Genomic DNA, 27,881 nt, shown 5'->3' on the forward strand with positions numbered 1-27,881 from the left:
CGGATGCATGTGTGGGTACTTGTGGGTGTATGCGTGAGTGTGCGTTGCTACATGTGTGTGCATGGGTGTATGTGGGTTTATGTGTGTGTGTACATGTGGGTGTGTGCCTGTGTGTGACGACGTGTGTATGCACAGGGTGTGTGTGTGTACTGAAAGCATTTAGATAGAAGACAGCATGGTGAGAGGTGTAGAGCTTGGTTAACATTTCTAGCCAAACGTGCAGGTTTTTTTCCAAAAGGTCTATTTTGGGATGCCAATCCCTGCTGCCCATTTCTGCAACACTTGTCTGCAAGTGAGTAACAGTGCAGAGCACACCCAGCCCCAGCGTTCTGCCATTCCAGTCTGAGAGGCGTATGCGCTGCTCCATGTTGCCTGACATGATGAAAGTGATGGTGGACATCCGTCATCACTCACAGATCCCCAGGCACTGCGCCGAGGGAGGGCTCTGCCTGCTTGGCCCCCTGTTGTCTCTGCAGGAAGTGGATTGAGAATTAGCCCTGTTGTGTAGGGGAGGAATCTGGGGCTCAGAGCTGGCACAGGCCAAGGCATGGTGGGCTTGGTGTGGGATGAAGCAGCTGCCTCCAGGAATCGGCTCCCCGCTTGCCCGAGTGTGAGTGTTGGGAGCTGACACCCGTCATGCCCACCCTTGTTGTTGGGCCAGGAGCTGCCCAGGAGAGAGGTTTTACATTGCTGTGGAAACTGACCTCTTTCAGGCCAGGAGCCCTTCATGGCAGCTGCTGGTCAGACCCAGTGCTCACTGACACCCAGTGCCTGCAGCCTGTCACCAAGATACTAGGTACAGGGCTGTGGGGCAGCGAGGCTGTCCCTGTGTGCATAAAAACCACTGTGCTTTCACTCGGCCTTGTTCCTTCCCTGTCCCATGGTGTGTACCAAGAGAACCAACAAGGGAGCAGCACGGTGTTGGGTGAGGATTTTTTCATTTTCTTTTATGTGCTTATTGGAAAGGGAGAGAAAAAGAGAAATATCCCACCTGCTAGTTCATTTCCCAAATGGCTGCAGAAGCCAGGACTGGGCCTGTCTGAAGGCAGGACCTGGTATCTCCAACCCAGTCTCCCATGTAGATGATAGGAGCCCAAATGCTTGGGTCATCATTTGCTGTTTCCTGGCTTCATCAGCAGGAAGGACCTCGATCAGAAGTGTGACTTAAGCTGGTTTTCCAGTATGTGGTACCAGTGTCGCAAGCAGCGGCTGAACCCACTGCTCCACAATGCCTGCCCCAGCAGAACACCCACCCCTGTGTGTAGTTAACCACTTCTGGGGAAAGGGCTCAGAGTGTGAGTTACTGTGTACACACTGAGCGGGTTAGATGTCCTTTCCATGAGGAGAGCATCCTGTGGGCCACTCCCCAGTTCCCTGCGGAGCAGCCATTTATCAGCGGCCAGGTTGCTGGTGTGTGTTGGGGCACTGTTTCCTTGTTTTCCAGTTGCTAGAGCTTGCCTGCATTCCATGGGTGTGTCTCCTCTGCCTGTCCGCCTCTGATTTCCATGGGCCTTGGTGATTACCTTGGGATGATCTCCCCACCTTGAGGTCCTTGACCAGTAGTGACTGCCAAGTCCCTTTGGCTGTTTAGTGGCAACCCTCTGGACGTGGGCATCTTTGGGAAAGGAGTGGGAGGGCTATTTGACCTAACCTCATAAGCATTAGTTATTTTCTCTTTTTCTTAAAAAAAAAATATTTTATTTATGGGAAAGGCAGAGAAAGAGAGAGAAAAACTTTTCAACTACCGATTCCCTCCCCAAATGGCTGCAATAGGCAGGGTTGGGCCAGGTTGAAGGCAAGAGTCTAGAAATCTACCCCAGTCTCCCAGATGAGCGGCAGGGGCCTAAGGCCCTGGGCTATCTTCTGTTGCTTCCCCAGGCACGGTAGCAGGGAGCTGGATTGAAAGTGGAACAATGGGAGCGCTAACCAACTTTACCCACTGTGCTGTGGCACACTATTCCCAGCACTAACTAGCTATTTTTATAACATGAGAGGAACCACAATGGCTGCTGGCAAGCAATGCTTTGATTGGCATAGCAACAGCAATCATTGTTTCCTTGCTGTGTCGTCTCTATCCTGCCTCAGGGCCTTAGCATCAGCATTTGTCCCCCTTCTCTCTGAAATTTGTTTCCTTCCAGAACTTTGTGTGGTCAGCATCTTATGCTTCAGATCGTGGGTTTAATACTGCCCCTTCCAAGAAGGCTTTCTTGATCAGCCTTGTTTAAAACGAGCCCCTCGGCTCCACTTCTTGCATCATATCACATGCTCATGTTTCAGTTTGTCCCCAAAGTGACCTTCCTCTGTAACCTTCTTGCTGATGTGTCTGCTTTCTACAGATTGTTAGTACAAAGTGGGTGCTGGGTGGAGGTGTAATCTGTCTTGTTCACTACTGCATGCTAGTACCAGGAAGAGTTTCTGGAGCAAAAGGGGTAGATTGCACACACCTGGTGAGTGAGTGAGTGTTCAGAGGCACGCCAGGCACGAAGTTGTGTGTTCAGTGCTCATGTTCTCCCATGCAGCAAGTGTAGCACTTTTATTACCATACCACTGTGTGGATGTGCAGACTGAGGCTGGGAGAGGCTGTCCATGGTGAGTGAAAATTACCCGAGGCTCCTCTTTTCCAGAGTCCTTCCATTTGCCTGGCTTGTGGCCTTGATGCTGTTAGAAGCAGCAGCAGCAGCAGCCATGGAATGCTGGCGGAGATAGGGTCTCCACTGCAGGAGTGTTTGACTGGTGCGTGCCAGGCCCACTTACCCGCTGGTCACCCTGACACCGGCTTTCTTCTACTTAGGTCTGTTGTATCGAGTCTGGACTCCCCTGCCAAGGCTAGCTCCATGGAAAAGAAACTTCTCATCAAAAGCAAAGAGCTGCAGGACTCTCAGGACAAGTGTCACAAGGTATTTATTTCCGCAGCCGGCCTCCCTCCTTGCTCCAGGATCCTCCCGTCCATCTATGCCAAGGGAGCCGCCGGGGGCCACGGCTGGCGCTGAGCCACCTGATCTGTAGCGAGCGAGGCGCCCCCTCCCTCGCCGAAGTCGCGCCTCCAAGCTGCTCAGAGGGAGATGAGCTCGCTTGGGCCCTGACTCTGCTGTAAATCCTTTAAGTCCTAACCCGAGGAGGCCCTGGATTTAAAGCGGCCCGTTTCTCAGCGCGAGCCAGCCAGATGTGTGCTCCTCCCGGCAGGTGGCCGGGCCCTCTCCTGTGGCCGACATGCACCCCATCTGCTTTGAGTGATGCGAAGTCTGTCTTCGTAGTCTTTGAGCACTCCTGCTCTCTCACTGCGGCCGCTCTGTTGGTTATGCTCAACGCCTCCTAAACGCCACTCACTGTTCCTGCCCGCGGGCAACTCTTTGGAGACTAATAGCACTACTTGCCTGGGACTCCTAAGAGGACAGACGCTTCTGTAACTCCTTGCCCTGTCCTGGATTTATCCTCTAGATCTTTGCAAGGAGATGGGGGGGGACCAAGATGGATTTGGGATAAAATTAAAGTGACGCCTGCAAAACCTGACCCAGCCAAAGCAAAACACACACACCCCAGTGGCAAATGGTACCTTGTGTGACTTCCTTGCTAACTGGGGTAGAGAAGTGATCGCGAGTGGAGCGAGACTTGGATGAGAGGAGTGACTTAGCATTCGGTGACTGTCCTTACGAAGAAGCGTGCGCTCCTGGGCGAAGACGCAATGGTATTTGCTCACATCCTGGCCTCTGGCGAGGCAGCTGTAGCCCGGGCCACCACATGGCTTCCGGGAGGCTGCTTGAGATTTGATTGCTCCCGGCGGGCCGCCGCGGGCCTTTTTAACCTGTCGATGTGTTTGTTGCAGATGGAACAGGAAATGACCCGGTTACATCGGAGAGTGTCAGAGGTGGAGGCTGTGCTTAGTCAGAAGGAGGTGGAGCTGAAGGCCTCTGAGACTCAGAGATCCCTCCTGGAGCAGGACCTTGCTACCTACATCACAGAATGCAGTGTGAGCCTCCCCCAAAGCCCCCTTCCCTTGGAGGTGGCACTTCCTGTCGTGCGTGTCTCATTCTGTGTCATGATGGCTTCACGAGGCACATCACAGCCAGGGACAGGGCTCAGAAAGACAGGTAGCACAGAGCAGTGAGAGCCAGGCACCAGGTCACAAGAAACGAGGCTAAACCATTGGCAGCACCAAGTCCCAGTAGGGCACAGGGCACCGTGGAGCCTGGTACAGGAGTGAGCTGCCATGGTAGGAAGTGGCAGCAGACCCAAGACCTCCCGTCCCAGCCTCCCTGGTCTATAATCTTGTGTCTTAGGACCAAACTCCCAGACATGTACAAGGAAAAAAAAAAAAAAGAAAGAAAACTTTCTGCTAAGCAGAGCCTAGAGCCAGGGATGCGAAGATTCCACTTGTAAAACCCAGGCCCCCTGCCATTACTTATCATGTGACTCATCCTTTTTTTTCCTTCACCAGAGTAGACTGTCTCCTCCATTGTCTCGTTCGATGCTTCATTCAGGTGTCTCTTTAATGTGTCCAATTAAACAATCTGAAGAAGTTGAATCACACTTTTTTCCCCAAGTTTTCTCTCTCTCTCTCTCTCTCTTTTTTCCCCCTCTTACAAGGGAGAGGAAATCTATAGGACGTGGCTGATTAAGAATAACTGCTATGTTTCCCTTCCAGACTTGGCTGCCTGCCGGTGGTGGGTGAAGCTATTCAGCTCTGTATTCTCAGATACATATTTCAGTTCCGTGGAAGCAGTAAGGGGATCTTACAAATGCAAAGTGGTCAGGGACCGGGGGTAGGGTGGAAATAGATGTCTCGGAGTCCTCCATGTCAACTGGGCAGGAGGATGAAGTCACTGGGGCTTTGCGAGAGCCCTCAGATGGCGATGCTGCAGGCAAAGACAGTCGATGCCACCCTGGCGGTGGTGGTCACGGCCGAGGGAGTGCGTTGGTGTTTAGGCCCAAGCGTGTAAGTATGTGTGAGGGCAGGTAGTCAGAGGCAGGAGGCAGGCTGGGTCCTGATGCCCACAGCCACGTTACGCTTCTCGAACCCAAAGGTTTTGCAGGACGGAAACTGGACTCGGCACCCACCTGGGAATTGTTGGCAACCTTGGCCAGTCCTACCCTGGCTCCACACTGGGGTCCACGAAGAGCATTGCAGCTCTGTCGCAAACAGAGCCGGCCCCATTAGGCATCCAGGTTAACACTTTTGCTTTCTACAGAGCTTAAAGCGAAGTTTGGAGCAAGCACGGATGGAAGTGTCCCAGGAGGATGACAAAGCACTGCAGCTTCTCCATGACATCAGGGAACAGAGCCGGAAGCTCCAGGAGATCAAAGAGCAGGTATGGCCGCCGAGCCCAGCGCCCTGCTGGCTCAGTGCCCTCATCTCCGGAGAGGCGAGTTTGAGATACACCAAGAGAGAGGCGGTGTGGGCAGCAGGGGGGCGAACGGAGGGAGGTATGTAGGTCATTTGGAAACTTTAGGCTCTGTGTGATTTACATAAGTCGTGGTGTTCTCCTGGTTGCTTGTGGAGTCTGTGCCCCATAATGTCTCCTTCTTTTAAGAAAGATGTCGGTTTAGAGCAAGAGCAGCCCTGTGACAGATATGGCCCACAGTTAAAGAGACCTTTAAAACTTTTTTTTTTTTTAATTTTAAGAAAAAGGTTGGTCCATCCAGCCACTGGCACATGTTCCAAATCCATGTGAGTCAGCCTTTCCCCCAGGAGTAAAGCTGGAAGCTGGGGGTACAGTCCAGGTTTCCCACATGGGTGGGGGGCAGGCATGCAGTCACCCAGGCTGTCGTTGCTACACAGACCTCCAGGGGTCTGTGCTGGCAGGTTGGCTTTGAGAATTCAAGCCAGGAAGCAGACCCGGTGCTCTAAAGTAGACTCTCAATCATTAGGGCAAATAACTCCCCAGTAAGAATGGGTTTTCATTTGGAAGTCTGTAAAATCGAAGTTTCAGTGTCGATCAGTATGGTTTTATGAGAGCACCGCCTGGTCAGTGTCCCCCATGTTGACCATAGCGGCTCTCCTGCTGCAAGGGCCAGAGTGACAGGTGCTGCCTGAGACTGGCCCACAAAGCTGGAGCCACATGCTGTCAGCTCTGTGTGGGACGCATTTGCCAATTGAAAGCTTAAAAAACAACAACAAAAACCCCAAATTGTTTTTATAGGTTTTTTTCTTTTTGTTTGTTTGTTTTGAGGGGAGGCGGGGAGAGAAACCAAGGCAATTCCTAGTTTTGCTTCTGCAAAGAAGTGTTGTAGAAAGGAAGGTTTGTCATTCTGGCCGAGCCACGGACAACACAGCATGTCTGATTGTGGACGAATGTTCTCCGTGAGTCCAGAAAAAAAAAATGTGCACCTTTAAAAAGCCCACTCGCCTCCCCCCTAATTCTAAAAGAGTCTTTTTTGGGTAGATGGCTCATTTTTATATTGCCTCATTGTTTCCCTTTTAGCATGGATTTTTCTGTCTTTTGAAGAAACTGTAAATAGAAACTTTAATGAAGCAATGGCAATGAGTAATTGGGGAGCTGAATTATCAGCTGCCAGGCAACCCTCATTCACTTAAAAAAAAAAACAGTGAAAACACTGAAAGAAAAAAGCAGGGTTTTATCCCTGGGTTAGCACAGACCCGGCCATCTCTGGCAAGTAACCTGATCCTTGACTTTCTAAGGTAGGAGTTGCTGTGTTTGTGTGGCTTGTTGGCAAAATGTGCACATCACCTTCCCGTCTCTGAGTGACTCATTATTGTCCCCTTGCTTGCCTAGAAGCGTTAGAAAGAAACGCAGGCACAGGGAACTAACTTTGCAGATGGATTGTCACGTGTCTGCACAGCCCTGGCCCTAGAGAGATTGAGGGGCACACAGGGAGACATCTGCTGTGACAGGTGACTCATGCCCCTTTTTGTCGACAGTTTTTTCATCTTAAAAGTTGCATGAAGGAGGGTTCTTGTATCTTTCCCTTCTCTCCCCACCTCCACCCAACTCCATCAGTTCAGTGTGTTTGGAAATTGAGTTTTGTTGATATCCCGGGGAAATGAAAGCTGCCTTTGGCCACCAGAGGGAGCAGCTGGTGGCCGAATTCAAAGACGGGTCTTTTATGATTCATCTCACAGTTGGTGATCATATGGAGTTTCAGGTTTAATGATCTCCAAAAGTTCCACGGGGGGTGGGGTGGGTCAAAAACTTCTTGGACTTTTTTCACTACTGAAGAAGGACTTCTTCAAGAGCCCTGGCAGGAAGCATTGTGAGCGAACACGGGATGCTACCAAACCAGGAAAAGGCTTTTTCATGCTTGCAGCTGACTTCCAGTATTTGGTTTGCAACATACTGAACCCTCCCAGGCTTGGGATCTCTTTGTCTCCGAAGCTGACTTTTTCTGTGCAGCTTCTACCAAGACTACTCGCCCTCAAGTCTTCGGATCTGGTTTGAAAGAAGAATCCCTAGGAGTCTTGGGTGATGGCTTGGTTGGGACCCTCTTACTGGTGTTTTCCTCAGAAGCAGCTGCATGCCAGGGTCTCGGAGTGGACAGTAGTGTACCTGCTGCCTCCCCAAACTCCGACCTCTGGACACTTGGTTTCCGTGGGACTCGGAGCTGTGGCTGGGCCTGCACTGTGACCCTGCCTCATCGGGACCCGCAGAGCCCTCCATGCTGAGGTGGGCCTGCCCTCTCCCTCTCAGGCTTGCCCCTGAAGCACAGTGCCAGGATTTCCTTAAAGCAGCCAGCAGATTATCAGAGAGACCCACAAATGCGTTACTGTGAGTTCGGTGGAGGGCAGCCCGGCAGACACTGCCTTCCCTCCCTCGGGAGGCTGGAGCTCAGGAGAGAGATGGGGGTGGGGAGGGAGGGGCCCAGATGCTGGCTCATTGCTCTCGACAGAACACCACAATCACATGCTCCCTCTGTGGGCATAAAGTCAGACAGCAGAGTGAGTCTGACGGTTAAAGGTGCCCAGGCCCTGTCTGAACTTTCTGAGGGCTCTGCAGCTTGGCATCTGTTCCTGGGTGTGGCTGGCTTCCCAGCATGCACATCAGCCGCAGGGACCCCCTGGACTCTTAGGGACCTTCAGGTTATTGATTGAGGTTTGAGGTCAAAATCACTTTAAGTGTAGATAGTATTGATATCTTTGTGTTTAGATGAATATAGTTAGCACATGTAATTTTTTAAAAAGAGGAATTTATTTATTTATCTGAAAGGCAGGCACATAGAGGGAGAGCCAGAGAGAGAGGGGAAATCTATGCAGGTCGCCCTTCTTCTGAGTTTCCCACACGCAGTGTCAAGCACTTGGGCCGTCCTCCACTGCTTGCTTGCCCTTTTCTTTTCTTCTCTTTTCTTTTCTTCTCTTTTCCTTTCCTTTCTTTTCTTTTCTTTTCTTCTCTTTTCTTCTCTTCTCTTCTTTTCTTTTCTTTTCGTTTCTTTTCTTTTCTTTTCTCTTCTTTTCTCTTCTCTTCTTTAACAGGCAGATTTACAGAAAGGAAAGACAGAAAATCCTTTATCTCCTGGCTCACTCTTCAAATAGCCACAGTGGCTGGAACTAAGCCAATCTGAAGTAAGGAGCCAGGAGCCTCTCCTAGGTCTCCCATATGGGTGCAGGGTCCCAAGGCTTTGGACCATCCTCGACTGCTTTCTGAGGCCACAAGCAGGGAGCTGGATGGGAAGTGAAGCAGCCAGGACTTAAACCAGTGCCCGTATGGAATGCTGGGGTCCTGGGTAGCGGCTTAGTCAGCTGTGCCACAGCACTGGTCCCATCATGTGTAATTTTAATGGATGAAGGGATAGAAGAAGGGTTAGTTGCTGACATCTTGTAGTGGGGTCCTGGCTGAGGGATCCGGGACAACTCCAGGTAAAGGATGTCCCATTGACTCCCCTGGTTCCTGTCCCCAGCGTTCACACAGCTGGGAGATGTTTGTGGAAATCTTTGTCTCTTCTGCTTTCCCCTGTCTAGGGGATACCGCCAGATACCGTGTGTGAGCTTCGAGCCCAGAAACAGTGTGGGTGGGAGGGAGTGAGGTGAGACCCCCTGCTCCAGCCTGGCCTTGTTTCCTTAAAAGATTTATGATTGATTTATTTGAAAATCCAAGCTGCAGAGATTGAGCAGAGGCAGAGGTTCCATCGACTGGGTCACTCCCTGGATGGCCATAGCATCTGGGCCATAGCATCCTCGGAGGCAGGAGCTTCATCCTGGTCTCCTACGTGGAGTCAGGGGTCCGAGTATTTGGGCTATCTTCCACTGTTCACCCAGGTGCACCATCAGGGAGCTGGATCGGAAGTGAAGCAGCTGGGCCACAAACTGGTACCCATATGGAATGCCAGCCCTGCAGGCAGCAGCTTTACCAGCTGTGCCGCGAGGCCTGTCCCAGAAAACCTATGCTTTATTAAGAACCTGGCTTCTGCTTCAGTGTATACCAGAAGGATCTGCTGTTGTAGTGGGGGTGAAAGGTTACCTTTGTACCTGGTTAGTAAAGAAAAAAAGAATCATAAATTGCAACTTATTGATTAAAAATTATCCTGGCTTAGTTGTTCCTTGAGAGAACAGACCTCAAGGATGTTACTGCATGTTGTCAAGATCACAAACACTCTCTTACATTTCCTGTTCTTCTCCTTGGGTGTCTTCCCCACTCCCCGCCCCCTTGGATGAGACAAATGCTTATTCATAATTCTTACAGTTAGCCCTGCTCTTGCTAAAAAGGAATATTTTCACATCTCGTCCCAAAGTTGCTGAAGTCATTGTCCATTTCTTGTGGCACCTCCAATCTTGAGCAGCCTCAAACCGAAGTGTTCTTTGTTGCTTTTGGAAGTGTCCCCCTGGGAAGGAGCAGGCTGGCTGGCTGGGATCCCTAAAATCCCATGAGGGTTTGCGGGAGGGGACAGGAGCATCCTTTCCTTGGCACTTTCATCCCGAGTGATTGTGTCCAGAGCCAGGGTTTTGTGAGTCTTCCAGGATTCAGGGTGACTTGCAGGGCGGGAGTGATGATGCTAAGTTGACCCTGTAGGTTTGGACCCAGAAAAATTAATGGTGAGAAACTGACAATGATGAGTTTCACCTTCCAGGAGGCTTTCCACTGAGACTCCAATTACCCCTTTGCGCTGCTGGAAAGGTTAATTTTAAAACTAGAACCATATCTAATTGTGTTAGAGGTACCTGACTTGTAAAGGACAAATCTATATAAATGATTACCCTTGGAGGGAACCTACGTGGAAGCAGTTTCTCAGCTGTGTGAAGAGCGTCCCTTTCGGCTGTCCTGTGTCGAAGCCTAGTGTGAGTTATTATTTGTTCAAAGGATTAAAAATATTTTTTTATTATAGAATTTTTTTAAAGGAAGAGCAAGCAGTATCTTTCCCTGATTCACTCCCTCCCCCCCACCAAAATGCTTGCAGCAGCCAGGGCTTGAGGCCAGGAACCCAGGACTCCAACAGGGTCTCCCACAAGGGTGGCAGGAAGCCAGGCATTAGGCCATGCCCTGTGGTCTCTGCAGATGCATGGCCAGTGGCAGAGGAGCTGGGAGTCAGAGCTCGGCAAAGGGTTGCAGGTGCCAGGAACGGCTCAGCCCACTCCCCGGGGCACTCCCCCCGCCCCCAGCACTGTGTTCCTTGTGGTCTCACTGGGGATCCCGCTCTGCATACACACAGTTAGAGACTGGGTTTTCTTTTTCTCCTTCCTCTTCCCCAGATACCACTCCCTTTGCTATTCAGAGTCTCTTTCTGTAAAATTTTCAGTTAGATATTTATTTATGTGAAAGATACACACACCACCACCACCACCTCCTACTCCCCTCCCCCTCCCACACTGATTATTTCTGGAAGGCCTACACCGTCCAGGACTGGGTCAGGAATCTCCCACATGGGTCATATAAGTCCGGCTATTGGAGCCATCATCTAGCTCCCAGGGTGCTCATTAGCTAGAAGCTGGAGTTGGAAGGGAAGATAGGACTTGAACCCAGGATTTCTGCTCTGGGAGGCGAGTGTCCCAAGCAATGTCATAACTGCTGTTCCAAGCATGTGATGCAGCCCCACAGGTGCCCCTCTCTGTTCATTGTCTCCCAGAACCCCTTGCTGGGTCCTTTGGCAATCTCTGTCTTCCACGTAGGCCTGCCCCTATTGGCTGCTGTTCTCCCCTCTTCACTGCTGCCTTGCTCTTTGAGGAACTCCAAGTCTCCCTTTGTCCCATTGCCTGCTCTTTAGGAGTACCAGGCTCAGGTGGAGGAGATGAGGTTGATGATGAATCAGCTGGAAGAGGACCTTGTGTCTGCCAGACGGCGCAGCGATCTCTATGAGTCCGAGCTGCGAGAGTCTCGGCTTGCAGCCGAGGAATTCAAGCGGAAAGCGACGGAATGTCAGCATAAGCTGATGAAGGTAGGTCACTTCGGAGGGGGCCCGATGGGGGCAGGGACAGCTGACCTCTGTCAGAACAAAGGGCATGCTAGTCATGGGATTGCAGATAGGAGGCATCATGGCCTGTCTTGGAGAGCCCACAGTCCTTATTTGTAGGAGGTAATGTTATCATTTATTGTTATTGGTTTGACTCTGGAGACCAGAAAAGTACAACAAAGTTGTCTACTGATCTCTTGACTGATATGATCTTGCAATATGTGGTGCCTTTTTCAAAAGTTACTACTTTGGGGGTCCAGAGCTGTGGCTCTGTTGGCTAAACTTCCACCTTCAAGTGCTGGGATTCCATATGGGTATTGGTTCATGTCCTAGCTTCCCGTCTAGCTCCCTGCTTGTGGCCTGGAAAAGCAGCCAAGGATAACCCAAAGCCTTGGGATCCTACACCCAAGTGGGAAACCCAGAAGAAGCTCCTGGCTCCTGGCATCAGATTGGCTCAGCTCCATCCATTGTGACCACTTGAGGAATGAACCAGTGAATGGAAGATCTTTCCAATAAGAATAAATAAATTTTTTTTAAAGAATTTACCACTTCACAGCTATATATTTATGCTCATAATAGGGTAATTCAACATATATATTGAATGTATGAAGATCATCAAGTTAACATTTGTATCCCTTTGATATTTAATAAAGGAGAAGCAGAAAGATCTTCTACCCACTGGATCATTGCCCAAGTGGCTGCAATGCCCAGAGCTGAGCCAATCTGAAGCCAGGAGCTTCTTCTGGGTGTCCCACATGTGTGCAGGCCATCCTCCACTGCTTTTCCGGGCCACAGATAGGGAGCTATAGGGAAGTAGAGCAGCTGGGATGTGTACTAGTACCCGTATGGGATGCCAGTGTTTGTGAGGGGGAATTAACCACTTGAGCCATTGTGCTGAGATCATTAATAAAGTTGTGTTTTTTTTTTTTTTAATGAGTAGTAATGGTGCATGTTTATGGGAGTGCAATAGGATATTTCAGCATATGGGTACAGTGTGTGTGTTGATCAAATCAGGGAAATTAACATCTCTACCTGTTACTACTTTGGGGTGGGAGCTTCCAGCTCCTCTTTTTTTCCAACTTTGTTGGGGTAAAAAATACTTAGCACTGGAAACTTCTATCTAACTCTGGTTTGATACTCATTATCCAACCTCCCTCTGACCCCTCCCTGTCACTGTCACTTTTCACTGCAGGCCAAGGATCAGGGGAAGCCTGAAGTCGGCGAATATTCCAAACTGGAGAAGGTATATTTTTTCTTCATGATTGGCTTTGACATTTGGGGTATTTATTTCTTCAAGTATCACTATTGATGACCATTCTTTGATTAGGAGCTTTGTGGCAACGGCCTGAGTAGCAGATTCCAGGTTCACTTTGCTGATCTTCCCCTGAGTGACCACAGTTAGCATTAGCTGTGATTCTTAAAGAGTTAAACTCCCTGTTTTATCTTGTCTGCTCACGGTCATAAATAAACCCGGGCATTACATAAAACAGCAAGCTGCTGCCTGAAGTATGGGGTGACTTTGCCTCTGGGTGCTGTTTCTGTGTTGCTGGCCTTAGAGAAATAGGGTGAGATTGGTACTGGGACAGCCAAAGTCTTCCATGGAAGGCCTCCATTCTTCCCTCCCCCGCCTTGTGGAGGTTCTGGAAAACAAAGCAAAAAGACCCCATTCAAAAACCTCAAGAAAGTAGGACTGCCCTTAGTGTAGCACAAAATGTTAACTCTGACTTGCCTTTGGTTTTTATTTCTTGGGATTTTGTTATAGATCAATGCTGAACAACAGCTCAAAATTCAGGAACTCCAAGAGAAGCTGGAAAAGGTAAGCCCGAAGTGATGTTTCAGGGGACTCCATCCACTTCCCTAAATGCTTTGCCTGGTCCCGGAGCAACGAGTGATGAGAGCTACCTAGTTAGTCATCCAGCTCCAAAGAAAAAGAAGGGGGAGTGCGTGTTACCTGAAAGCATCGGAGTTCTCAATATGCTTTTGCCCTTTGAGATGTGTCAGCAGTGCTTATTTTTAAAAATTCTCAAGTAAAGGTTCTAATTATACTATCGTAGAACCCGAGAGGCTGGAGGTGGGGCTTGGGGGACCAGGCTCCCGATTTTGCACACTTAGAAGAGAGGTGCCAGGTCCCTGAGTAACAACGGACACTTGGCAATTCGCTGGCGTCATCTGTACAGAGAGAGGGGCCAGGTTCTTATAATGAAAAAAATTGTACATATCCTCCCACCAACTTTATTAAGTCCTAATTGATAAATGCAATCTGCATGCACTATCAAAATACATATAATACATATGTATGTATATGCATGCGTGTGTGTACCCTACCTGTGCACACTGGAAAAGGATGACCTCAAGCTGATGGTGAGGCTCAGCGTGTATCACCTCGTGCACTTACCTGCCTGAGGAAAGGGCCAGGACGAAGGTGGCTCTGAGGCATGTCATCTGCAGCACGAGCGTCTGTGAACATGTTTGCTGGCTCGGAGGATGTTACAGAAAGCTCACGGGAGGCAGAGTGAGAGGATGACTTTAATTTGACGCAGACAGATTTGGAAATCCATGCAGAGTTTTTCCATGATCCACATTTTTCATGAACTTTTTGGAGGCCGCTCATAGAATCTTTTCATATTTCTTCCCTCCTCCTCCTCCTTATTGTGCTAAAAAACACAGATTGTTAAATTGCCGTGTTAGCATGTGCCGTTCAGTGGTGCTGAGCGTGTTTACACTGCCGGGGAACAGACGCCTGGAACTCTTGCACTCTGTGATGGGAACACTCAATGTCCAGCATACATGAGTGCAGGGTCCTTTTTGACCCTGGCTCTGGGCAGCTGTCCTTCCACCACTGCCTGAGTGGTGTTGGTTATTGTAGATGCCACAAGGAAGTGGAGTAGTGTAGCATTCATCTTTGTGTGACTAGCCGGTTTCACTTGTCATCATGTCCTTAAGTAGTCCCATTCATGTAGAATCTGGCTCAGAATTTCCTTCCTTTTCAAAGATGAATGACATGCATTGTATAGACAGGCCACATTTGCCTACCCCTTCCTTCCTCTCTCCCTCTCTCCCTTCCTTCCTCTCTCCCTCGCTTGCTTCCTTCCTTCCTTCCTTTCTTCAAGATTTATTTATTTTTATTGGAAAGTCAGATATACAGAGAGGAGGAGAGACAGAGAAGAAGATCTTCTATCCACTGATTCACTATCCCAAGTGACCGTAACGGCTGGAGCTGAGCCAATCTGAAGCCAGGAGTCAGGAGCCTCCTCCGGGTCTCCCACTTGGATGTAGGATCCCAAGGCTTTAGGCCATCATCGACTGCTTTCCCAGGCCGCAAACAGAGAGCTGGATGGGAAGTGAGGCCCCTGGGACACGAACAGGTTCCCATATATAATCTTAGCACATGCAAGGCTAGGACATCAGCCACTAGGGAACTGAACTGGGCTCCTCCCTGCCCCTTTCTTTTAAAAACTTTATTTTTAAGGCAGAGAGAAGTGAAGGTATATTTAGAGAGATGCTTTGCATTTGCTGACTCACTTCCCAAATGCTAGAAATAGCCAAGGGCTCGACCACAACGAGCCAGGACTTCAACCCAGGTCTCCCACATGGATGGCTGGAGCCCTCGACTTGGCGTCATCTGCTCTCCCAGGCTCTGCATTAGCAGGAAGCTGGACATAGAAGCAGAGCCTGGATCTTAAATCCAGGGATTCTGGTGCCAATATATCCAAAAACATTATCACTGTTGATACTCTCCTATAGAATGTTTCAGTATTAATGCATTTATATTGCTTCAGTTTTTCAGTTAATTATGCTTAAGCTTAAAAATTAATGTGTTGAGGGCCCAGTGGTGTGGCCTAGAGGTTGAGGTCCTCACCTTGAACACGCCGGGATCCCGTATGGGTGCTGATTCTAATCCTAGCAGCCCCTCTTCCCATCCAGCTCCCTGCTTGTGGCCTGGGAAAGCAGTAGAGGATGGCCCAGTGCTTTGGGATCCTGCACTCATGTGGGAGACCTGGAGGAAGTTCCTGGCTCCTGGCATCAGATTGGCGCATCACTGGCCATTGTGCTCACTTGGGGAGTCAATCATTGGACGGAAGATCTTCCTCTCTGTCTCTCCTCCTCTCTGTATATCTGACTTTGCAATAAAAATAAATAAATCTTTTAAAAAAATTAATGTGTTGGAATAGCACAAGTTTCACTTAATTAAAATATTCCAAAAAATTTTTTTAAAAATTACTTTTCAGCCACTTTGCAGGAACTCAGTGACTGCATGTAGCCAGGGCCCTCAGGTTGGACTTTTCTCACAGTTTCCCTTTTCTGAAATGTTAACATAGAAGCAAGCAAATATAAAGACATCAGCCTTGTGAACTCAGAGCCTGGCTGTAGTAAGGACTCAAGTGAAAATGAGCAAATACATAATTAACTTGGAGAGGTTTAATTGTTCTTTTAAACGTGGCTTTGTGAAGGAAAACGAACACTGGTATGCCCTATGAAAGGTACTGACTGGAAAAAAACTAACTTATGTATAATAGCTTTTATCTTTTCTTCCTTTCTTTTAAAGATTTATTTTATTTTTGTTAAGGGAGTTATAGGGAGAGAAGAATCTTCCATCCACTCATTCACTCCCTAAATGCCTGCAATGACTGGAACTGAATCAATCAGAAGCCAGGAGCCAGGAGCCTCTTCCGGGTCTCCCATGTGGGCGCAGGGTTCCCAAGACCTTGGGTCATTCTCAACTGCTTTCCCAGACCACAAGCAGGGAGCTGGATGGGAAGTAGAATGGTAGGGACAGAAACCAGCACCCCTATGGGATGCTGGTGCCACAGACTGAAGCTTACCTACTCTGCCACAGTGCTAGTCCTTCTGTTATTTTTTTTTACAACTATGTTATGCACTCCCCAAAACAAAACTAGTAAATGAGATCACAGAAATCAAGATGAAGACTCAAAACTAAATGCATTCATTCCTGTGTGAATCCGTCTACCTAAGCATTTTATTTTTCTTCACTGCACTGCCGTATAGTGGAAGATGCTAATGGTTATGCTGTATCCCATCATCAGTTGTACCGTGAGAAAGGACAACACAGGCATTGTAATTATAGAATGGATTCTCCATCCAATAGTATTTTAGAAGAGTATGCCTCAGATTAGATGGGCTAGAGAATAAAATAAATACTTCCTGTGCTTTGAAAAGCACGTGTCACCTGTGGCACCCAGTGTTGCCTTCTTTTTTCCATTTTGTTGGTGTGTTCTTGGTGGGTATGAACCTGGGTGTGTGTCCTGTGTTCTGTTTGCCCTTGTAGGCTGTCAAAGCGAGCACAGAGGCCACCGAGCTACTGCAGAATATCCGGCAGGCAAAGGAGCGGGCTGAGAGGGAGCTGGAGAAGCTACAGAACCGGGAGGACTCCTCCGAAGGCATCAAGAAGAAGTTGGTGGAAGCCGAGGTGAGCAGGGGGCCTCCAGCCCATGCTGGACTGACCTCGGCCCCTTGCCCTGACCAGAGGCAACAGCCAGGCATGCGCGACCTTGAGACCGCTGCTGGCCTTTGGCTGTGCCTGAAGGTCGGAGATAGCGAAGCTATCCCTCACTGATGTTGGGCCAGAATGCTTTTGCTTTGGAAGACCCCTTTGAAACTCAAGAGCCTTGGAGAGACCCCAAGAGGAGTGTGGGCTCTGTCACCGCAGCTTCTAGGAGAAACACATCTCAATACGAGAGAGCTCTTCCTTGCTGAGCCTGCACAGGTGTCTGGGAGGGTCTGTATCCCTGCAGGCCGGCCACGATTCTGTCTCTGAGCTCTGCCTCTCTCTTTCCCTTGTCTTCCCTCTCTTCCGCCAACCCCTATTAATTTTCCAGGCCGTCCCTGTGGGCCTGTGTGCTGCCACCTCGCGGGCTGCTGTCTGTCCTCTCAGGCCTCTTCTTCAAATTCTTTGTTGTTGTTGTTGTTGTAGTAGAAACCATTGATGCAGTTAGCCCAGAAAATATATGAGTGCTTTTCCACTGCAAACAAAACAAGGCAGAAACTGAAAACAAAAGCATGCATAGTGAAAAAAGTGACATTCTCCTAACTGCTCTCTGTCTCCCCCTCCCCTTGGCGTTGGTTCCACAAGAATGATTGGAACTCAATTGAACACCCTGTCTTTTTCTATTCCTATTGCTGGGTCTTTGGCTTTCACCCATCACGGTCCTGGCGAGAACCTTCTGGAACACAATTCTCTGTAGCCATCCTCGCCCACATTTCTGGCTGCCTTCTTTCCAGCACTCGCCTGAAGCCTGAGCTGGGTGTTTGAGTGGTGTTTCCAATTCAGAATGGACCTTTTCCCACAGGCTTGCATCTCTTCTAAGTGTCCTAGTGCTGGTCAGGGCCACCAGCATCCGTATGGTTGCTCAGCCCAGCCTGGGACACTGCCGTTCACTGACTCAGGTGGTGCTGTAAAGACAGCCACATTTTCCTCTGTCCTTCCTCTCCTGCTTGCCATTTCTGTGGCTCCCCAGGCCTCTTTCCTCCAATCTGAGCAAATGTAGAAATCTGTCAACCTCTTGTTCCTGTCTAACCTCTTTTCTCCCAGCCAGTTTGGGACCTGCAACACCCTTTGCCCCATCCCAAACCCATATCCATGTTCCCTATGTGCAGCCCAACTTGGTCCAGGCGAGTCGAGCATTTGATTCACAAATGCTGCCGTTTCACCTACCTGTCCAGCTGACATATCTTGGCCTGTAGCCTTCCTCGAATCTGCTTAGGACATGAGCTAGGGCCTGACCACTGAGCGAAACACCCTCTACCCTCCTTGCTCCAAAATGCCTTACATGCTCCTCCTCCAAAGCACCTCCGTTGGCGACTCCTTCACTGGACCCTTTAGCTAGAAACCCTCCTCCCTACCTCCCAAATCCCGCCTCACCGGGTCCCTGCTTGTCTTATGGTTCTTCCCCTTTGAAGCTACAGTGCGTGTGTCTGTCTGGCTTACCTTTCCCAAGGGCAGGAGTTATGTCATCTTCCCTTCTCTTTCCCGTGATGCCTAGTGTGGAGTTTCGCAGATAGTAGGTGCTTGGTAAATATTTGAATGAATGAATGCACTCTTGTAACCTACACAACCGAGTACCCGAATCGTAGAATCTGTACTTTCTCTGCCGTTGCTTCGGGTGCCTGAGACCTCTCTTTCCAACTCAAACGTGCGCTTCCTGGGGACTCTTTTTTGCCTTGGTGCAGGTGTTAACGCCCGTAGCAGTTACTCCATTAAAACTCTCTGATTGATTCACGATCTACAGGAACGGCGCCATTCTCTGGAGAACAAAGTTAAGAGGCTAGAGACCATGGAGCGTAGAGAAAACAGACTGAAGGATGACATCCAGACAAAATCCCAACAGATCCAGCAGATGGCTGATAAAATTCTGGTGAGCAGGAACCCAAGTTGACAAGTTCAAAGACACCAGGTTAGAGGTTTACAAAGGGAAGGGGGTAAGGAGGAGGAAAGTCATGCCACAGCAGGGGAGGTGTTACCCAGCACTCAAGAGAAGAGACGGTCCAGTGTACACCACCTAGTAGAATAGTGCCGATAACTCCAATACTGGACATTTCAGCATTGGTAACGGACCCATCAGTAGTAGGTTTTTTTTTTTTTTTTTTTTTTTTTTTTGGTTTTGTTGTTTTGGCTCTGTTTGCAATTGCCTGGCATTTTTTTTTTTTTTTTTTTTTTTTTAGCAGAATGTGCACCTTTCATTCTTGGTACATTTTTGTAGGAGCGTTTTCATCCTTCTCTCGGCAGAGCTTTGTACGACTGTTACATTTTTAATTTTGAAAGCTATTGGGGTTTAGACCTTCAAGACTGAAACACAGATCCTGGCTTTCAGAGAACAAATGAGTCACACAGGCTTGTGGCTCTCCGAGTAGCATTTGTCACGGAGCCGCGCTCACCCACACTCTCTCTGCCACCCTTGGTTGTGAGGATTGTTTACGATTCCCTTAGAGGTTGCAGGTCTTCATCTAGGTTTGCTAGCTGTCCTGATTTGGGCTTGGGCTGCTACATCCAAGTTGAGGGAGGAAGGCTCCAATTGTACTTGCAGCTGGGCCACTGCTTTGCCCTAGCCCAGGTGGCACCCTGTGAAGGACTCCCCTATGTGTGATCTCAGTGCAATGCCAGAGATTTGATGTCACCTCAGAGAGACTTAGTGATGACGCGGGGTCCATTTATATACCTCACCCACCCTCTAACTGCCCTTAGGGGAGACTCTGAAGTAGGTGGCCAGGACTCCCCACGCTCAGAAGGGGAGATGGTGAGTGGGCCACTACATCGGTTCTGGGAAATGAGTTGTTATTAACCATTCAGTCAAGAATGACCAACTTACATGCCCAGGCAGTGCCTACCGCTAAACCCAATCCAGTTCTTCAGAATGTGGCATTTCTCTGGCTGTTTGTAAATACCTAGGTATTGAACAGAAGGTTAAAAGCGGAATGAAATTGTTTTGCCTTGCTACCCTGTCTCCATGTATACATGTACACAGAAAGATAACTGTCAGTCTCCCCTCTCTCTGTTCTTTCGTTGCGTCCTCAGAGTTTCCCTCGGCGACTGTCAAGTGTGTCCGTTTCAATTGTGGGTAAAATCAGATCTCCCACCCATGTGGGACCCCTGGAGATCCTGCCTGCTCATTCTCCTTGCTCGGTTCCAAAGGAAGTGGCAAACTCTCTTGGGGCTGCAGAGTGGTCCTCTGTTCAGTGACGATGTGTTCATTCATTCATTCAACAAATATTTAATGAGCTTCTACTATGTGCCAGGCACTGTTCCAGGAGCTGGGCTAACAGCAGCAGACAGCAGCATCCGCATGACCAGCCCAGACTGAGGGATTGATCTCATGCATACAGAAAAGAGATGTTTAAAAAAATGACAACAACAACAAAAAATGCCAAAGCACTAGGAAGTCAGGCTGTGGAGCACCTAGCTGCTTGCCAGGCATATGCAGTTCTGGTATCCAGACCAGAATTTATCCTTAGAGTTGTCATTTTTCAGGTATCTCTGGGTTTTTTGTTCGATTGTTTAAACCCATTTTTAGTTTTTACTTTCCATTCCTTTGCTATCTTATGAGGGTTGAAACCAAGAAAAGATGATTACCAAGTGATTTTGGACAACCAAGGAAAGATAAGTACATTACCTTGTCCAAATGTGTCTTGTCAACCTGCCCGAGTACCTTTGTGGTCGGAACTTGACTTACCAGATGGTGCCTTTTGCTCGAGAATCATCCTAGGCTAGGTGCCCAGGCTGCAGAGTCCCTCAGACAATGGGCAGGAGTGGGGCCTTGGCACCATTGCATCGTGGTGATGCTTGGAAAGAGATCCCCAAGTGTCACTCGTTTGAAGATATTCCCCATTCTGATAAATATTCCCAAAAGAGATACGTGGGGCATCAGGGCGAGCAGTCTCGTGCTCTGATGGAAGTCATCGCGAGGGGCATGCGAGGTGTGCGTTTCCATTATTGAAGTTCTGTTTAACATCCAGCGTTTCTAGATCGCATCTGGTAGAATGTGATAGAGCTTGTGCGCCTGGCCTGGAGATTGACTCCTTAAAAGCCCCTTCTTTCCACTCCCCAAGCAAAGCCAAGGCTCGCAGTCTTCAGAATTTAAAACGCTTAGTCATGAACGTTCTCTGTGCACGTGAATCCCAAAGTGCTTTTTTCAATCCCATTTTATAGACATATCCTGTGTAGTTTCCTTATCCTTCAGAATTTTCATAATTGCCTCCACTTCAAAGAAAAATTTTGTAATGGTGTGAAGAGCTGAGAACTTGGAATAATGACTTTTGATATTGGTAATTAACTAATGGGTCCAGATTCCCAGGAATTAATGTTGATGCAACTATCTGTGCGTTCAGAGACGGTTTCGGTGAATTGAGTGCCTTTTAAAAGATCAGTTTATAATACTTTGGCAAATGAATTGGTATAATTTTCCAATGAATCACAATGTTGTTTAAAAGCAGGAAACAAAGACCTGGGAGAGCATGAAAGCAGAGCTCTTTGTATTACTCCAAGTTCCCTTTCCATCCTCCATGTGAATGTGCATGCGTTTTTTTACATCGTCATTATTGGTGTGTTTTGTGTTCAGCTTGGATCCTGTGTGCCTTGTATCCCATCAGCATAATGTGCGCATGCCCAGCTACTCGTGGACTCCCTGATAGCAGTCACTCAGAGTCATCACTCAACATTCAGAACGGTAGAATCACATCAGAACATTAGTTTTCTTTTAGCTAGGGCTCTTGAGCAATGCAAAGATACTGCTTCTACCCTCACTGTAAATTAATTTTTCTCACTTAAAGCAGTCTTAACAGTGAAAGTGATCTGAGGCTCAAGCTACTAGTCAGGAGCTTTGCGCCATCCTTAAATCTGGAAACATTGCTTTGCCACCCATATTTTCTCCATGCAAAAAGGAAAAGCCAGCTTTGCTTGTCTTGTCATGGTGACAGACTTCCCATTCCAGGCCTGCAAAGCCCAGCTGCTGTGTGTGAATCCTGGGAAAACCAGGGCCAAAGCGCTGTGGTGGATTTCCTTCCCAAGAGCCTGAGGGGCTAGAAACGGTGGAGCAGCTGCCTGGGCCGCAGGCAGGTTTCCCCTGACCATCTAGCGTCCACTAACGTTGGCCTTCCCTTTGCACACCTGACTGACTGTTTTCTTGTGTCCAGGAGCTGGAGGAGAAACACCGGGAAGCCCAGGTCTCAGCCCAGCACCTAGAAGTTCATCTGAAACAGAAAGAGCAGCACTACGAGGAGAAGATCAAAGTAAAGACACTTTCTGATCTCCCTCCCCCGTGGGTCCCCCTGGAGTATTATCTTGCTTGTGCCTCTTCCCAGCACAAGCACTGGGAAGATGGAAGAGCTGGTCACTTCCATCTCAACTAAAGGACTTTTATGGGTGAATGCTGCTTTTCCTCCATGGTGGGAGGTTCGTGGAAGCTATCCTTGTGGATGTTTGAAATCTAAAGAGGCTATATTTTATTGTTGTTGTTGTTGTTTGTGTTTGGTCACTGATTTCTCAGTTGTGTCTTAAAAAAAAAAGTTAGCCAATGTCATTTAGGTTTGGCCATATAGTCATTACAGTGTTTGCTTTAAAAGGAAAAAAAAGGGGAGGGGACTCAGGGACATTTCAAACCCAAGCTACTATTCCTGTTGTTGAAAGGATACCCTTGTTACTCTCCATCAGTAACCAACTGTTTTGTTTTTCTGACATAGCTGTTTATTTCACATATTTTTAAAAACAATGTTGACTGTGAATCGAATTCCACATTGGCTGTTGAAGATAGTATTCCATTGGCTTTTGGTTTTACTATTACGAAGTCAGCTGTCACTCTCATTGTTCTCTTTGAAAATAACTTGTCCTGATCAGGCACATGTGAGGTCACTTCCGGTCTATCCTTTTTTATCCCGTTCTCTGTGTTGTAATCTGGGTTAGCTCTTCTGACTTAGTTTCCAATTTACAGATTCTTTGTTACCTGTGTTTAACCTACTGTTAAATCTATCCATTGACTTTTTAATTTCAACTAATTTTTTAAAAAATTTCTAGGCATTTTATTGGTTCTTTTCAAAGTTTGTTAGACAGTTCGTAACAATGCTATTCTCCACCTTCATTTTCAGGTCTGTCTGCTTTTTTCAAATGCACTAGGCATAGTTGTCCAATCTGTATTTTGAGAATCTGTTTTTGCTCTGTTGTCTCTTTGCTGTGGTATGCTTTATTAGTTCTGTGTTTTCCTGGGAAAGTTAGTGATGGGAATGCTTGGAGGCTGTGGGAAAAAAAAAAAAAAACCTGCTTCTGTCTAGAGGGCTGACCCTAGACTTTGGCTTCTGTCTCTGACATGTCTGAGATCATCAAAACAGAAGCTCGAGTTCATTCACTTCAGCAAATGCCTCAAGTTACAGCAGCTTAATATCCTTACCTCTCCTGGCCCCTGTTTCCACTTAGATTTTGCAGTGTATTTTCTGACTCTCTCATCAGCTCTTAGATGCTTTGGCAAGAATGTTTTATCCGGCAACATGATTTTTATATGATTTTCAACAGAAGCACTGGCCCAACATCCTGCCCACTATAGTGTCAGAAATGGATGACAGCTTATCGGTTTCCTTTTAGAAACATGTCACCTTTTCATTGATTGCCACCAAGCCTTTAATTTGTTTTTTTTTTTTTAATTTGTTGTTATATTTTATTATAGGAAGATTTATTTATTTGAAAGGAAAAATGAGTGAGAGTGATTTTCTTTTTCCTTTTCAAAAAAAATTTTAAAAGATTTATTTTTATTGGAAAGTCAGATGTATATACAGAGAGGAGGAGAGAAAGGAAGATCTTCCATCCACTGATTGACTCCCCAAGTGGCCGCAACGGCCGGAGTTAAGCTGAGCCAATCCAAAGCCAGGGGCCAGGAGCTTCTTCCAAGGTCTCCCACATGGATTCATGGTTCCTAGGCTTTGGGCTGTCCTCGACTGCTTTCCCAGGCCACAAGCAGGGAGCTGGATGGGAAGCACGGCTGCCTGGGATTAGAACCAGCGCCCATATGAGATTCTGGCACATGCAAGGTGAGGACTTTAGCCACTAGGCTACCGTGCCAGGCTCTGTTTCCTTTTTTACTGCCCAAATGGCTACAGCAGCTGATGCTGGTTCAGGCTGAAAGCGGGCACCTGCCTAGTCTCCCAAGTGGGAAGCAGGGACCCAAGTACTTAGGACATCTTCTGCTGCTTTCCCAGGAGCTTTAGCATGGTGCTGGATCAGAATCAGAGCAGTTGGGACTGCAACTGGTGTTCCACTATGGGATGCCCAAGTTGCAAGTGGTAACTTTACCCACTGAGTCACGACACTGACTCCATTCTTATATCCTTGAGAGTCAGATGTGGGCTATTATGTCTCGGGTATTGCTGCTTCCCCTTTCCTTCAGATGTGGAAGGAAGATTTGTAATTTTTGTGGTGATGCTGTTGTTGTTGCTGTCAGAGGTGAGTGGTTCTTTCCTGGAGAACCACACATCTGCATGTCTGCGTGTATCACTGCCCGTGTCACCCTCAGACATCTGCTCCTATGGATTTTCTTTTCTTACCTTTTTAATTTCTGGAGTGTGTGTGCAGATGTGCTCTTGCCATCCACTGGCTCACTCTCCAGTGGAGCTGAGCCAAGATGGAACCAGGAGCTCAGTCCAGTTCCCAACCCATCACTTGCTGCTGCTTCCCAGGGTGTGTATTAGCAGGAAGCTGGCATCAGGGTTGGAGTTAGGACTTGAACCCAGGTACTTCAATATGGGATGTAGGCTTCCCAACCAGTAAGCCTAATGCCCACTCCTCCCCACTCCCCTCCCCCAACCTCTTTCCTTTATTGTTGCATGTTTTTTGGGTGTTTTTCATTAAAGTGAATATAATGTTAGAGTGACTTGAAGATGTTCTCATGTGACCTCCTACCTTAGTGCATTTAAAGTTTGCCAATGCTTTTGGCTTGAGTACATTCTGGCTTCCAGACTTTTTCTCTTTAGAATAAACCAGCTTTCAGGAAACAATGAGGCTCCAAGCAGCAGCACATTTGCATGATAAAAAGAATCCTTTATAAAATGCGTCCTGTGATTTGGGTGATTGTATTGACATTCTTATTGAAAGCCACATTGTGCCTTAAATTGATTTAGATGCCTACAGTGGAATCCCTCAGCCTCCCCTACCATCTTGCTGTTCCTCCTCCTGCTGCCTGTGGAATGCTGTCCTAGCTTAGAGATAGATAATTGTCCCTTCTCATCCCCACCAACCTCTTTGTCAATGATGAACACACAAGTTGAGGTCCAGGGTGGCGCTGAGTGTGTCACTTTGCTTCAGCACGCCTGAGGAAGAAAGATACCCAGTCTAGGTCTTCCGTGGTCTCTGCCACATCCCAGATGGAAAGAACTTTGTTTTGTGGAGCCCATGCCCAAAGAAAAAGATGTGTTTTCTTCTGTCTCCTTTAGTGGAACCTGTATAAGGCAGTTTCTTTACCGCCTATTCTGTTTTGTGTTTCCTGTCCTGGGCTCCATGAGACCATTTCGGTCATAACTATGCCTATAACCTAGATTGCACCCTGCTTTTTTGCTCACAATTTTAGAACTGTGCTGTGACTTCCAAGAGAACGGTCACCTGTCCCACTGAGCGATTTTCTTCTTCTCATGACCCTGTCCCCCAGCCTTCTCAGCCAACTTCTATTTTTTTTTTATTGGTTCTAGTTGAAAACCCTCTTTGAAAATGGGTCTTTTCTTAAGCAATGTGGGCCCCCTCCCTGCTAATGGTCTCCTTTGTGGGTTGATGCCCCCTGTGGGCGTTTCACAATAGACATTGCAAGAAAGACAGGTTTCAGCCCCAACCGTGACACCAGTTCTTTGAGCTTTATTCCCAACATCCCGTTGTCCTTCTTGATGCCACTGGTGTCCTCTGGAAAAGTGGGTTTGTTTGAGCCTCTGATGTGAACCACAAGGCTGTGGTCAAAGGGTCCGGCAGGTTTTTATGCCTCCCCTTTTCCTTTCTCTCTTGCTTGTTTTGGTAACCGGGAAGGCTGTGGTATGTTTCGCGGAACATTAGATGGAAGCTGGTGGTTGGTGACACCATTACCGTTTTGTTTTATTTTTTTCCTCCTGGGAACAGCAGGTGCCTAACAGTGACACTCCCAAGCACCGAGAACAAATGTTATCTCCTCCCCTGGGAAGGCTTTCTCTTACCAGAGACTTTTTTTTATTCATTGCTGAAGGAGATTAACAAAAGAAAGAGAGAGGTTCTCTTTTTTCCATCTCTCTTTGATGCTGTTTTTTCAATCTGTTAACCATCCACCTACATTTCCTTTGGTGGGTAACATCCTGGCTGTTTCTGAACATTCTTGGCCTTGGTCACACAAGCTCCGGCAGTCTTGGGTATCTCTCCCTGCACACAACTCAGGGGTATCCAGGATTAATTTTGTTCCCATTAGGTGCTAAGATTGCCTTGGATAAGAACTACTTGTCTCCAGGCAATGCCTACGAATGGATGATGAGAACTGGATTCTGTAGGTCTAGATCACTAGGGAAGATACCTCTCCCCTCTCTTCCTGGAGGCAACTTTGTTTTGGTGCACTCTCCTTGGGCTGACAAATAAAGTCGCTATTTTTTGCTTTCTTTTCGCTCCAGTTTGGTGACCTCAGACCTCTTCACTGTTTATTCTCTTCCTCCTCTTCCTCTCACCTCCCCCTCATCACCGAAGGAGGCTCACCTTTTCCTTTGTTCCTGCAGGTGTTGGACAATCAGATAAAGAAAGACCTGGCTGATAAGGAGAGTCTGGAGAACCTGATGCAGAGACACGAAGAGGAGGCCCATGAGAAAGGCAAAATTCTCAGCGAGCAGAAGGCGGTAGGTGGGGGAGTCGCCAAGCCAGTTTTTTTCGAGGAGGGTTTTGGCAATGCCAAGAATCACCCACCTGAGAAGAACGCATCTCCTCTGGTGCCTTCTCTCTGGGCGGTCGCCTGGAGTTTGTGGAGGGCAGGGAACTTCCTTTGCAGCTGTTTCCTCTCCTAAAGGTGCAGTCCTGGATGTGCTCTTTTGTCAAGAGCTCACACTGGGCTGGGCTTCCACCTGCTGGGATGGGCTCCTTTAGAATGCCTGGTGGCTCTCCATTTCTTTGCTTCTTACTTCTCTCTCTCAAACCTAACCCTAACCTTGTGACTACATATCTTATTCTCAGATGCCATTGAGACTTTCCATGTAAGAATCTGTAAACCATGGTCCTGGGAAAGTTCTATTATGAGTCATTAAATTGGTGAAAACTTTGATATCAAGTATATAGAACAGCCATAGCTGGGTGGGCGAGAAGGATTTACCGTAAGTGATAACCCAGTGGCAGAGGCCAGAGAGGAAGCTGAAGGTCTGGTCACACTCAGATGGCACAAAGTCGTAAGCAGGCTTGTTCACAGGACGTTTCTGTGTGGGGGTCCTCTTAGCCAGTGCGAGGGCCTTTCATCCCTGTTGGAAAAACAGCCGTGTCCTTTCTGTTTGAGAGGTCATATCTGTGATCCCCAGGGTACAGACTGCTGGAGTCCCTTGCCACCACTGGCAAAGTTTCAGATAAGAGTCTGACCCCAGTCCCCAGGCCCACTAGAACCCCATTCCAGTTTCATGTCTACCTGTGGGGTTTCAAAGGTCCCCTGTGTTTCAGATGATCAATGCCATGGATTCCAAAATCAGATCCCTGGAACAGAGAATTGTGGAGCTGTCTGAAGCCAATAAGCTAGCCGCAAATAGCAGCCTTTTCACCCAGAGGAACATGTAAGTATTCAGATTCTGACGTGATATGTTACTGCACTTTGGTCTTTCCTGGGGCATATACTCTGTTCTGCTTCTCTCTGATCGAGCGGGAGCAGTTTTAGAGTTCTGTGGGTCGGCCTAATCCTGGGACGCTCTTGTGATTTCCTCCCTGTCTTAAGTGGTCTCCCTCTATGTGTGCACTCCCTGTTGAGTTGGGGGTTCTTAAGTACCTCAAATTACTATCCGATTATAGAGTGTTGTGCTGTCTCTAATGAAGCTATTTATAGTTTGTTTTTGGAAAGTTTTGGTCTTTGTTCCCCAGACCTGCCTTTACT

The 27,881-nt window shown here is 47.9% G+C and overlaps 1 protein-coding gene across 4 annotated transcripts in view; it reads left to right on the plus strand.

Moving 5' to 3' along the window:
- The window catches only part of CIT (citron rho-interacting serine/threonine kinase), a 164,456-nt gene that overhangs the window by 81,646 nt on the left and 54,929 nt on the right, over window positions 1-27,881 (plus strand). For 3 of the 4 annotated variants that reach the window (XM_041003643.1, XM_041003642.1, XM_041003644.1), the window contains 11 exons: window positions 2,792-2,897; window positions 3,824-3,967; window positions 5,187-5,306; window positions 11,146-11,316; window positions 12,524-12,574; window positions 13,094-13,147; window positions 16,619-16,759; window positions 18,579-18,704; window positions 21,976-22,071; window positions 26,539-26,655; window positions 27,458-27,567. In XM_041003643.1, coding sequence (XP_040859577.1) covers window positions 2,792-2,897; window positions 3,824-3,967; window positions 5,187-5,306; window positions 11,146-11,316; window positions 12,524-12,574; window positions 13,094-13,147; window positions 16,619-16,759; window positions 18,579-18,704; window positions 21,976-22,071; window positions 26,539-26,655; window positions 27,458-27,567 — 1,236 coding nt within the window. The remainder of the gene's footprint in view (window positions 1-2,791; window positions 2,898-3,823; window positions 3,968-5,186; window positions 5,307-11,145; window positions 11,317-12,523; window positions 12,575-13,093; window positions 13,148-16,618; window positions 16,760-18,578; window positions 18,705-21,975; window positions 22,072-26,538; window positions 26,656-27,457; window positions 27,568-27,881) is intronic. The other variant, XM_041003646.1, reaches the window with a different exon arrangement.

The sequence above is a fragment of the Ochotona curzoniae genome, unplaced genomic scaffold (genome assembly GCF_017591425.1).
Source record: "Ochotona curzoniae isolate NIBS_2020 unplaced genomic scaffold, NIBS_Ocur_1.0 scaffold_274, whole genome shotgun sequence".
Classification (NCBI taxonomy): domain Eukaryota; kingdom Metazoa; phylum Chordata; class Mammalia; order Lagomorpha; family Ochotonidae; genus Ochotona; species Ochotona curzoniae.